General features: G+C 34.2%; 2 protein-coding genes across 7 annotated transcripts; one reads left to right on the forward strand and one right to left on the reverse strand.

Annotated features, from left to right (window-relative positions):
• Positions 1-94: 94 nt before the first annotated feature.
• On the reverse strand, positions 95-5,457 carry LOC118042900 (probable protein S-acyltransferase 6). 5 transcript variants are annotated; one of them, XR_012168948.1, is made up of 7 exons: positions 5,278-5,455; positions 4,923-5,178; positions 3,774-3,956; positions 2,703-2,999; positions 1,381-1,614; positions 673-1,290; positions 95-350 (listed from the first exon to the last, which is right to left on the reverse strand). XR_012168948.1 is itself a non-coding variant. In XM_035050654.2 (6 exons), the coding sequence occupies exons 2-6, from the start codon at positions 5,091-5,093 to the stop codon at positions 850-852; spliced, it is 1,245 nt and encodes a 414-aa protein (XP_034906545.1). In that variant the 5' UTR covers positions 5,094-5,178; positions 5,278-5,457; the 3' UTR covers positions 476-849. The 5 variants fall into 5 exon arrangements, 4 of the variants coding, with proteins under 4 accessions (XP_034906545.1, XP_034906536.1, XP_034906553.1 ...); XM_035050654.2 differs by lacking the exon at positions 95-350 and having other exon boundaries at positions 476-1,290; positions 2,703-2,959; positions 3,815-3,956; positions 5,278-5,457; XM_035050645.2 differs by lacking the exon at positions 95-350 and having other exon boundaries at positions 476-1,290.
• Positions 5,458-8,236: 2,779 nt separating this feature from the next.
• On the forward strand, positions 8,237-10,262 carry LOC118043336 (binding partner of ACD11 1). Of its 2 annotated transcripts, none has more exons than XM_035051304.2 (4): positions 8,237-8,507; positions 8,613-8,688; positions 9,218-9,301; positions 9,740-10,262. In XM_035051304.2, exons 1-4 carry the CDS (start codon positions 8,389-8,391, stop codon positions 10,025-10,027), a joined length of 567 nt encoding a protein of 188 aa, XP_034907195.1. In that variant the 5' UTR covers positions 8,237-8,388; the 3' UTR covers positions 10,028-10,262. The 2 variants fall into 2 exon arrangements, with proteins under 2 accessions (XP_034907195.1, XP_034907187.1); XM_035051296.2 differs by having other exon boundaries at positions 8,238-8,507; positions 8,610-8,688.
• The last annotated feature ends 1,327 nt before the right edge of the window (positions 10,263-11,589 follow it).

Genomic DNA, 11,589 nt, shown 5'->3' on the forward strand with positions numbered 1-11,589 from the left:
CATCTGTACTGTGTGCCTACTGTTTTTTAAAAAACAATTACACAATGCTGTCATTTATTTGGAAACGAGGGTGATTTTAAGATGAATGTTTCTTTTTCTTTTTTTTCCAAAAAACAATTGAAGTTACAACTACATGATAGCTCTCCCTCTTTTCAATTTGAAAGAGCAAGAAAAGGTTTTCTGGTAGTAACTGCAGAGATTTCTCAATATCAAATTCGCAAACTAGTTTCTCTCAATGATCCCCGATGGCGTATGAATCAGGATATCACGTGAACAGAGGTGAGAAACTTGGAACCTCATAGAGACACTGGATTAGTTCTCACTGATTAACCAATTATTTTCAGTTTTCCCTGGAAACAAACACATTGCAGTTTAGCAAAGTATTTCCCTGGCACAAAAATTTAAGAAGGAATTAAGAAAAAAATAATAAATTTTGAGTTACACCACCTTCTGAAAACAGGGAGTGGTTCCCCCATTCCAATAAAGTATCCCTTGTAATCTACCATTAATGACTGAATTAGAGCTTATGTAAGAGGCCAACGGTTCTAACATTACGAATCAATTGACAAGTATTAACACTCAACAGATTTCCAGAAAAATGAACACGTAATAGCACAACAACAATCCCAAACTATCAAAGCAGGCAAATTTACAGCATGTACCATTTCATACCTAAACAAACAAGAGCATTCTCTCCTTCCACACGTGAAGCATCTAACATCCTTTCGATGGGCACTTTGAGTTGAATGCCATGTCAGGGACCAGTTTCAATCAGCCCCGTTAGAGATGTCATATTAACTTGGATCAGAAAACTTTCCACTCACTATAACATGCTTTTTGAAACAAACTTCAATGATCACGAGAAATTTTCTGCCCATCTGCCAAACCAGGTTCCATTCCAAACTCAGCAGCCAACACCTGTATATCTGGTGTTATCTCCCAGTTGGCTTTATGATCCCAATTTGCGTGTCTTGGCTGGGTTCCACACCTCTCCAATCCACCAATACTGTCAATCTGACTTTGTAAATCTTCAAAATCCTCATCAGCAACAGCTTGTCGTTTTCCCACTTCTATGTCGAAGCTCCTTTTGGGCACCTCTGGGCTCAAGACATGGCTCAACGGCATTGAAGCAGCATAGCCAGAAGATGAATCAACCAGGACCTTTGCACGGAACTTGTTCTTCGATTTTGGAATTTTTGTGAAGAAAACCTCCAGAACATTACGAACACAACCAAGGTTGTAAGGATTCATCTTTCCATCATACCTATACCTGAAGTTCTCGTATGTTGTCTGCACAAAAATAAAATAACTTGCAGGTTGAGTAATGAGGAAAAGCATTTGGAACAACAGAGAAAGTGTGGGTGAAGAGAAAATTGCAACCTGATTGGTGCATATCAAGTACAGATGAAATGCAGTGAGGCCTCCAACAAACCAAGCACATATAAATGTGTACAATACCAGGATTCCTGAAACAGGAGACTTCAGAAAGGCCCTCCATATATCACAATGATCTGTATCCATTATCTTCCTGATGTTGACCCAGCAGAATGCAAGAACATAGAGGCATAGAATAGTTGTGGAAGACACAAACATGAAAAAGAATCTGTAATTCCTCTGTCAACAGAACACATAGAGGCATAGAATAGTTAGGCCTATGAAGGTCAGACAGCATTTTACAACAAAACCCAGTAAAGTAAAATCAGTAGGATCTTAAGAGATCAGATCTATCTATTTTTTGCCTACAGGAGGATCGGGATATCATTAGTTCTCCGTGCCATTTAAAACAAAGTTTTCACAAACAATAACTGAATACATTAAAGAATCATCTTATGTGCAATCAACATCATTAGTCAGTCAATCCAGATTGCAGAATATTTCAGCTCTTTAGCCCAGACCTTATATCTCAAGCACCCCCACAAAGTCAACCTGGAAGCTCTGAAAAATGCTTATTTAGCTATATTGTGCAATCCTATGATAAAAAAAATCTTCTCCGAAATAAAACAAATTACAGAACAAAAAAAATGACACAAGTCTCAGATTACTTATCAAGTATTGAAATTTGAAACATAAAAGTTCATGCCAGATGATCTAGCTTCGAACTACTAACATGAATATGATCATTTAACAGGTTGTTGATTTGACATATCACTCCTAACTAAATCACCCCCAAAACCTCCTCTCCAAATAAATTGGTTTCGAAATTCTAATGAAATCTTACACATTGGCCAGCTCCAAGAATATCCACTGTGTATAGAAAAAGAAAGAAAGAAAATCATGCATTCTTTACTAGCTCAATCTTTTTGCTTTTTTTTATTTCCAGTCCATTTTAGCATTAAAAACATCCAAAGAAAGCCAGGGGATTCAGTATCTGTCACACACAGTAAGCGCATAACTATAAATGCACTCGCCATGAACTACCACAGTGGCATGCCTAATCACAGTATATTCAGTTGTCATTGGGTATATACTACAAAAGCATTTCAAACCATTTTATCTGATATATGTGGTGGCGGATGCACTAATAGATGAGGGAGTTGGAGGACATCATGTTGGCCCTAGGCAAGCCAAATGGTTTAAAATTGATGGAAGCAAAACATTCAACCAAAATGTGAATGTACAAAAAAAAATTAAGAAAAGATAAGAACCAAATCCATAATTAAATCAAATTATGCATGATAGAACACTGTTAAACTGGAAGATACCTTGCCAATACATTGCCCCACCCACGGGCAATGATGATCAAAACGCTCAACGCAGTTGTTGCATATAGAGCAATGAGAGCATCGTGGTGAGCGGTATAGCATGCACGTTTGGCAGTATTTGACCTTGACTACCATCCCATTCACCATAACATCTTTTGTGGGAGGTAAACTTGGGCCAGAAACCTGACTTCCTGGCCAATCAGAAGATATACTTGAGCCTTCATCTTCTGGAGGGTGGAGATTACGAGGAATAATACCTGGATCTCTTGCAGAAGTAAGGAAGAGAAGAATAATAACCTGAACACGTTGACAACCCAATGACAAAAGCCAAATTGCCAAATAAATTCACTAGAATATGGAAGAACTTGTACATTATAAGGTCAGTCAGCAATGATGTTAGCACTGTTTTAGCTAAAAAAATGCTCAGAGCAAGAGCAACAAAAGAAGTATGAGATATCATACGATTTCATGTTTGATTGATGACCATTATCCTGCCATGTCAAAACTCAAGGGAAGGAAAAGCAAGACAAGTTTCTCTCAGCCTTTGAATCAAAGTAACTTGATTCCTTTTTGTCTAATGTCAAAGTTCAGACCTTTGCAGGCTGTATATCAGTCTCCAATAAATGAGAAACATAAATCAACTAGAAATTGTACAGCCATTTAGCCAAGTTGAGAAGGCTTCAATTTTACAATACGGTTCCAAACTCCTTTTACACCGTTTTCTCAGAACTCAAATCTCAAAAGATTTTGGGTGTGGGGCCAGTGTGGCTATAAACAAATTTAACTATAACTACTTTCAGGAAATCAATTTGGATGAAGCTCCACAGCTGCTTTCATTTTATGTTTCACATCAATCTGCTTCATTTTACCACCATCTTTCAGGATAGATTTGGTGATACAGGGACCTGTTATGACATTTACAATGATCTCTTCTTTTTTTATTTATCTATTTATTGGTATATTTAGGTTCATTTTGGTAAAAAAAAAAAAAACTTTGTCAATGCTGGGAAGTGATGGTAATATATTATGAAACAGCTCTAATTGAAGATCAGTAAAAGAGGAATGACTCACGTATGCTGTCAAGATGGCACATATAACTACAATATAATCACCTAGCTGGTGTTGGAAGTCTTCAATGAGCCTTTGAGAAACAAAAGCGGAAAATAAGACTACTGGAATCATGATTAGAAGGATTGTAAGGAATAGCGACCTGACATCTGGACCAAAAACTAGTCTACCCCCAAGGCAGAATATCTGCAGAAGAATTAGAGGATCGAGTCAGTTGTATGTTTGCTTATTTCATGATCTATACGTTTCACATGCTTTGTAGCCGTAAACGGTAAACATGAAGCAGCACACTTGATAGCTACAACTAGACATGAATTAAATGACACACCACCCTGCTCGACACAAAAGAAAGAAAATAAAATGAAGGATCCATACTTAGACTGTGAAAGATTCAACCAATGAAACATGTTGAAAGTTAATCACATGAAATAGAACATGTTATGTGCAAATACAAATGTTACAAATGCAATAATCATTCTTGTAATTTTCTTGTTCTAAGCAACCACAGAACAAAAAATCAACAGATGCTGCAGGAAAATGATTTTTCTGCTAGATTATCACCTATTAAATGTTAACAAAAACTTCTTTTTGGAAGCACAGTATGGACAAAGAACAAACATAACACTTGTAATAACTGAAGCAGTGATTTTTACTCGGATGGCAGGATATTGGGTCTTGACTATGAAGTTGCTTATAAACATTAGTGCATTTGACATGCCTAATGACTTCCAACATTGTAGCCTTGATGTTTCCATGAATTTATTAGTTCGAAAGGAAGTATACTTCGTAATGCAAAATACTTATTATGAAACATTTAATTACTAAGATGGATTTAAGATTACATAAAGTTTTTTTGGTGAAAAGATTACATAAAGATTCATTAGGCTGCAGAAACACTAGCAATTGGAAAGGGGAAAAAAAAGGTAGAATTTTGAGAAAGAAAATTAATTGCGGGGCAAATTATTTTCACTGATTTTGTAGGTAAAAAAGTTGTAAATTGGTTTGAAAGCTAAGAAACGAAGCGGGGTAAGAGCCAAAAACAAAAAGAAAGGCGGACAAACATAAAACATGATAATAACAAACACGTAAAGACAGGGAGAGAAAATACAAGTGAAAAGGGAAAGGGGAAACAAGTTGAAAAGAAGGTATTACATTGTTGCCTTTCCAAGCTTGGTAGACTCGAAGATTACGAGCTCTATTATCGTTATGGCTACCCATAATTCGGCGATTAGAATCGGAAAGTTGATGCGTAGGCATTGGAGTTGACGTGTTGTACATTTTTTCTCCTCCACTTCCTCCTCGCATTCTCTCACCGCCCCCCATTAAAAGATATCCCTTTCACTCACCCTCAGATCTCCCCATTTACAATGAACAAGGAGATCTAGGGAATTATTATCATTTTTCAAACCTGTAGCGAAAAAAAAAAAAAAACATTAAAGACAAAAGGCAAAAGGAGGAAGGCAAGGTAAACGGGCGGGAAAGCTGGAAAGGAAATTTCTTGTTTTACCTAGAGTTAAGAAGGGATGGAGGGAGGTGAGAGAATCTCCCTACCGGAGGTGAAAGAGAGAGGGGGGGAGGGAAAAGGCAGGGCAAAAACAGGGAAGGAAAGACAGCTGATGAGAGAAGAAGAAGAAGATGAAGAACCGTGCTTTTGCTTTCGTGGCCATTTTTTTCATTTTAACTAGAAAAAATAATAGACGTAGCTTTTTGAATCGGCGGATTTAATGATGGACTAATATTATTAATATATTTATTGTTATGATTGTTTTTAAGAATATGTTTTTATTTAAAAATATATTAAAATAATTTTTATATTTTAAAATATAATAAAAAATGTGATAATTAGTTTGCTAACGGGTCTTTATCTTCTTTTGAAGATGTGAATAATTTGCATGATTCTTAATTATTTATTATTTGCTAGCACAAGAATAAAAAGGAAAAGAAAAACAAATAAGAGGGATAATGACGTGGGCACGAGAAAAGCTCTAGGAAAAGGAGTCAAAAAGTAATTACAGAACAGCGATGTAATCGCAGCTCCCAAAGTGTTCTTCGGAGAATCTTTGGCTCCAAAAGTGGCACGTTCTTTTTATCTTTCGTTTCCTGTCTTGGCCCCATTCTCCCTATTCCTTTTTTCCATCTCTGTTTTCTTTTTCTACGGAGGGCAGCTGTCTTTTCTCCACGCCGAACTGCCATGGCCCTTTTCAAAGTCACTGAAATTAGGTTTTGGATTTTCTACCTGCCCGGGCCAGAAAACATTCATCAAAATTACATTATTTAAAAAAAAAAAAAAAACCTTGATATTTTTTTGACTCGATACTCGTGACCGGACTCGGTGTACATTGTTTGTCCAAATGCGAGTGGAACCGGTGATCATCACTATAGGTTCCGTGCAATAATTGTCTCAATACATATAAAAAACTTATTATATTTTCATTAATATTAATCTGTGTAAATAATATTTAATTTTTATTAATATTATTAAAAGAAAATAACACTTCAATTTTACATATACCCCTTATTGAGGTAAAAAATTCATATTTTTCTATTCTTTAAATATTCATATTTTTATTCTTATAGCAGAACAAATGTTCTTGTTCTTAAAATCTCTAACTAATTCTCTTATCTATTATAACTTTTTTATTAATAATCACTGGCTTTAACATTAGTTCATCCCTTAATTTCATAAAAAAAAAACTATTTTTATAGGTGTTGCATCTTTTATCATTAATTATTAATTTTATGAACTTTAAAGAATAAAATATTAATATAAATATTTGATTATTTATTATACAAATACTTCAAAAAAAAACATCATTAATGAGTACATTAAATTTAAAAACATCATCACCAGCGACTAAGATTTTTTTTCCCCATCATGCCAAGTACGCTTTTTTCAGGTGGTAGTACCAACACTTAATAACAAACGATAATAATAGGTTTCAGCAGAATGGCCTAGCTCGGGCGAGCTAGACAAGCATGGATGCGTGCTCGCCTCGCCCTCGGCCTGGTCCATGCGAGCTGGGCATCAAATTGCCTCCAACTTTTCCTAGGCTCTCTTTCTTGTTTTATAAAATTTATAAAAACATCCACAAATATCTACATAATCCAATCAACATATTATCGAGCCAAAACTTTTATTGAACAAAAACATGATCAATTATGTATCGTTTTCCACAGCCAGGTGAAGCTCACACTCTTATATTTTTTCATTTTATTATGAATTACTTCGAGTGGCCTTAGAATTCAATGATTGAAATCTATGATATGAATCTCTTTAATTGCAACCCTAACTTGCCCAAATTATGTCGGAGGTTCATGTTTTGATTAAAAGCTAAAAAAAAATCATTCTATGGACCAATATGTGGAATTCGAACGAACTATATGGATAGACTAGTTATGATTTTTTTTTGCATTAGGTTATTGACCAGGCTGCAAAAACGAAAGCCTACAAAAGGGTTGGAGAAAAGGTCATGAAAAAAAACCCACCGAACTGCAAAAGGAGGAGAAAATACAGCCCAGCCCAGCTACAAAATTAAGCCCAATCGAGGAAGAGGGAAAATAAAAAAAAAAAACGGAGGCCCAACTGAGGAGAGGAAAAAAGGAGGAGGAGTAAAAAAAAAGAATTAGAGGAAAAGGGCTTATCTAGCCCAATTCAAGAGTAAAAGAAAAGGCATCCAAACTAAGCCTATAATTCGAGTGCGTTTGATATTGTAAGAATAGTTATTGTGATTATGATTTTAAAAAATTATTTTATAAAAAGTGGTTTTAGTTGAGGTTGATTTGATATTTATGTATGTTTGTTTAAAATTATGGTTGAATTTGAGGTTGAACAAAAAGTAATTTAACGTGTTTGATTAATAATATTTTTAAAATTAAAGTTATAAAATAATTTTAAAAAATATATACTAATATTCATGGTTTTTAATTTAAATATTATAGATTTAACTATTGTTATTATATCATGAAATAAATAATATTTTATATAAAATATTTTTCATTGTTTTATTATATTATCTACAATTTCATCACGTATGAAATATATCTAACAAAGACTACAGTCTTTTTTTGTTTTTTAAGCACGCGACAATATCAGGTAAAATATAATTAGGAACAAAATTGGAATTGCGATCAAATTTTGCAAATACTACATCATCAAGCGATTTCTATTTAATTTACATAGTATCATTAAATTAGTTCTTTTTTTTCCTATATGCTCCCAAGGTTGCGGGCAAGTAGAAAACATTATCAGCAACAAAGTTTTGAGTTGTGTATTTTAGATGCTTTTTTACATTATAGCTACAGTGTGGTTTCATATGAATTACCGGAAATGTCTTCCTGTCATGTTACACATGTACATGTTATGCTATAGTCTTTCAGGTGCTAATGCAGAATACATCCGCCGAGGAAATCGTGGAAACAATTTCATCTTTTTAAAGAGGAATATATCCTTTCCCCTTTATTCTTCAGCCATGTAAATATATCCCTAATTATAAAGTTCAACCTATCCATTCAATTACCTGGCGGCATCTTTGTAGTAGTAAGAGAAAGATACATCTCTTTCTCTTACAACAGATATATAGACTTCCGGTAGAAGGGTGGTGAGGTCGAAGCTTTAAGCATGATGGCTCAGTCAGATTTAACTGTTCAAGTTCTCAACCTGTCCCCCAGTGTGACTCACGCAGAGTTGAATACCTTCTTCTCTTACTGTGGAACTGTTGAGAAGATTGTGCTTCAGAAGTAATTAAACAGTTTCATTATGATCTGCTCTTTTGATTTTCTGAATGTCTTCTTTTCTTTCTTTCTAGTAGTTCTTATGATCTGATGTTTTGGAGTGTTTAGCAGAGACAAAGACCAAATGCAGTCAGCTCTGGTGACTTTCGCACAGCCATTTGCTTTTCAGACTGCTCTTCTCCTGAGTGTAAGAATGGATTTGATCTTTATAATATGATATTCATGCTGTTCGTTGAAGGTAAAGAAAAGGGCTTTTCTTTCTTTCTTTCTACTTCACGGTCTCTGTGAGTAAGCACTCGTCGACTTCTCCAAGCTAACTTAGGAAGCCTTGGTAAATAGATAGGTACCTCTCGCTTGATTATATATATCCAAGTTACTTCATTTTAAACTCAAAGATAACAATCATCACGTAAAATACTCGATTGGTTGAATTTCGCTTTCAAATCCATTAGTTATCCATAGATTCTAACTCAAATGTTGTTTCAAGGAAAAGCCCACAATTCTAACTCTTGATGAAAGATTCATCTTAAAACCTAGAGAGAAAAACTCAATTGCCAGGTATATTTTATTCAATTCATATTATTTCTGTCAAGACTAGCCCACGGGAAGTAAATCTTGATTACTGTCAAGATCTTTCATCTGCTATGTTAAACACCCTCTTAATCAACTCTTTGATGTAATTTTTAAAATTACAAAGTAGAAATCACTGTTTGCAGGATGCTCTCCTTGGTGGGCAACCAATCCGGATATTGTCTGCGCATGATATAGAGATCCCTATCACCGGTCCAGATATAAGAAAGGTGTTTTCTATCTCTCTGTGTTTTATGATAAACGATGCTCTCTCCTCTCTTTGCTCCAATATTGACATCGTTATGAATTGGAGTGCCGAATTAAGGCTCCTTAATCGCTACTAGCCCGGAAAATGTTAAAATAGCTTCCATTTTACCATGCACATGTGTTCAAGTCGCTGTATATGTGGGCTTGGGCACAACCTATTCTAGTAGGTCTAGTTTCAGTTGGTGTTGGGCTAGGGTCATGCTTGGTCTGACGTCCTAGGCCACGACATCATCAACCGGCCTGAATCTTAGTCCGGCGATTACCTTAGTAATTTTGTACTTCTGCACATCTTCTTCGTCACGACCTTCATCTTTCATGCTTTCTGTAATCAGTTTCGGATAGTTCAAAATTAACCATGTGGCCATGACCTGGAAAACTGAGTCTCTATTATTCAATTACAGAACCATGGATCGTCCAGATTTGTTCCGGCAGTGCAAGTTGCGATACAGACAGTGGCTTTGAAAAGCGTTGAAATGCTGAGCAAGGCCAGAGAACTAGAGGAGAATTACAAGCTGTCAGAGAAAGGAAGAACACTAGCGCTCCAAACAAGAGCAGCAGTCTATGATGCTGAGCTGGCAGCAGAAAACTATGTTTCGGCTGGTGCTGGGTGGCTGTCCGGTGCACTTGATAAGACGTCCAAACGTGTCTTGTCACTGGGGAGTGTGAAGAGGAATGGTCCTAGCTCCTAACTTTAAGAAGCAGAAATGAGCCTAGCTACTATTTGTTGCCCGCATTACAGCTGGATCTGCTTAAATGCATACTGTAATTAATTACAGAAACTGATGTTTATTGCATGATAATCTCTTATTTGCAAACAATTTGGAGATTTCTGAACAAAGGTTGGGTTTTCTTTTTCTTTCTTATATATAAAAATGTATCGAACAAGACTTTCCATATTCCAACCATCAAGAGTTTACCTGTCTATGTCGTGGATCATTAAAATTATGTTTGCTGATGACTTTCAAGTACTTGGAGTGAAAGAAAATTAAATATACTCTTTTTAAAAAAATTAAATAATTTCAATACGCGAATGGCAAAAACACTTTGAGACATAATTTTACAAAAACACGTACACTACATTTTAAAATTTCAACCTTTTTAGTTCTACCGTTTTGTAATTTTTAGTAGAAATCATTATAAAAGTTTAGTTGTAAGTTTGATATTGACCCATGTATGTTTAGTATAGCGTAAATTTAGTTTTAAAAAAATATATATTTATATATATCAATATGCTTGTATGAACATTGGAACATAAAATTTTTATATGCTTTGTCTTGGTGTTTGTTTGGAATTGTATTAGGTTTTTTGTTTAAAATTTGATAGAAAAAAAATAAATTAAAAATGATCTTAAACAAAATAAATATCAATCAAAAAATAAAAATCAAATTTGAAAACTTAAAAAATCACAATGTGGTGAAATTAAAAAATATTTTTAATTTGATAGATTATTTATATATTAAAAAAATATTAAAGGGTGAAATTAAAAAAATATTTATAATTTTATAGATTATTCAAAAAATAGTAATCAACTAGGCATAAACTAGATATGAATAAAAAATAAATTGCAGGGCCAATCTGAATTTTTAATGGGGTTGATGCTGAATATGGGGTGGAGAGAAACAAAAGAAGAAAGGGAAAAACATAATCGGCACCAAATCCGAAAAGCATTTAGGGCACACCATCACATCTTGTTGGTGGCATTGAGACCTTTCAAATGTCATAACAGAAGATGATATTTGATAGCTGGACAACCTTGTATATGCCAGCAACTTTTTTCTAATAATATTAATATATTGATTACACTGATGTCTATTAATAACCTTCAAATTTATAATAAAATCAATGTAAAATGACAAATTAATCATCGTAAAAAAGTTATGTTGATTTTGTTTTTAAATGCATAAAAATAATTACATTGCTTAAAAAAAGGATTAAAACACCTATGTGTAATATGCATTATATTATATTATTTAATTATATAGTAAAATAGTAATTTTTTGTATAATAAAATAATTAATCTAATCTTGTAGAATTTATAAAAAATAATTATATCACATCGAAGATTAACTTGCTCCAGCTATCTAATTCAAAGTTTTCTTATTTTGTCAATTCATTATTCCAATGTGATCGTGGAGTAATTATCATGGATATTTAATACAATTTCTTACAGAAGTTTTCTCTGTGAATTTAATTTGAATTGCCAGATTCTGATGAGGAGAAAATAATGAAGGTGGTGGTTTGATTGTGTTTT

Source organism: Populus alba, chromosome 1 (genome assembly GCF_005239225.2).
Source record: "Populus alba chromosome 1, ASM523922v2, whole genome shotgun sequence".
Taxonomy (NCBI): Eukaryota; Viridiplantae; Streptophyta; class Magnoliopsida; order Malpighiales; family Salicaceae; genus Populus; species Populus alba.

What these genes read in the sequence shown, in the direction of transcription:
- LOC118042900 (XM_035050645.2), bottom strand. Translation starts at nt 5,093, where the DNA reads ATGGGGGGCGGTGAGAGAATGCGAGGAGGAAGTGGAGGAGAAAAAATG. An exon ending in AAGCTTGGAAAGGCAACAAT is followed by an intron (nt 3,957 to 4,922) that starts GTAATACCTTCT and finishes ATTCTTCTGCAG; the next exon opens with ATATTCTGCCTTGGGGGTAG. An exon ending in ACTTGATATGCACCAATCAG is followed by an intron (nt 1,291 to 1,380) that starts GTTGCAATTTTC and finishes ATTTTTGTGCAG; the next exon opens with ACAACATACGAGAACTTCAG.
- LOC118043336 (XM_035051296.2), top strand. Translation starts at nt 8,389, where the DNA reads ATGATGGCTCAGTCAGATTTAACTGTTCAAGTTCTCAACCTGTCCCCC. An exon ending in GAGAAGATTGTGCTTCAGAA is followed by an intron (nt 8,508 to 8,609) that starts GTAATTAAACAG and finishes TGGAGTGTTTAG; the next exon opens with CAGAGACAAAGACCAAATGC. An exon ending in AGACTGCTCTTCTCCTGAGT is followed by an intron (nt 8,689 to 9,217) that starts GTAAGAATGGAT and finishes CACTGTTTGCAG; the next exon opens with GATGCTCTCCTTGGTGGGCA.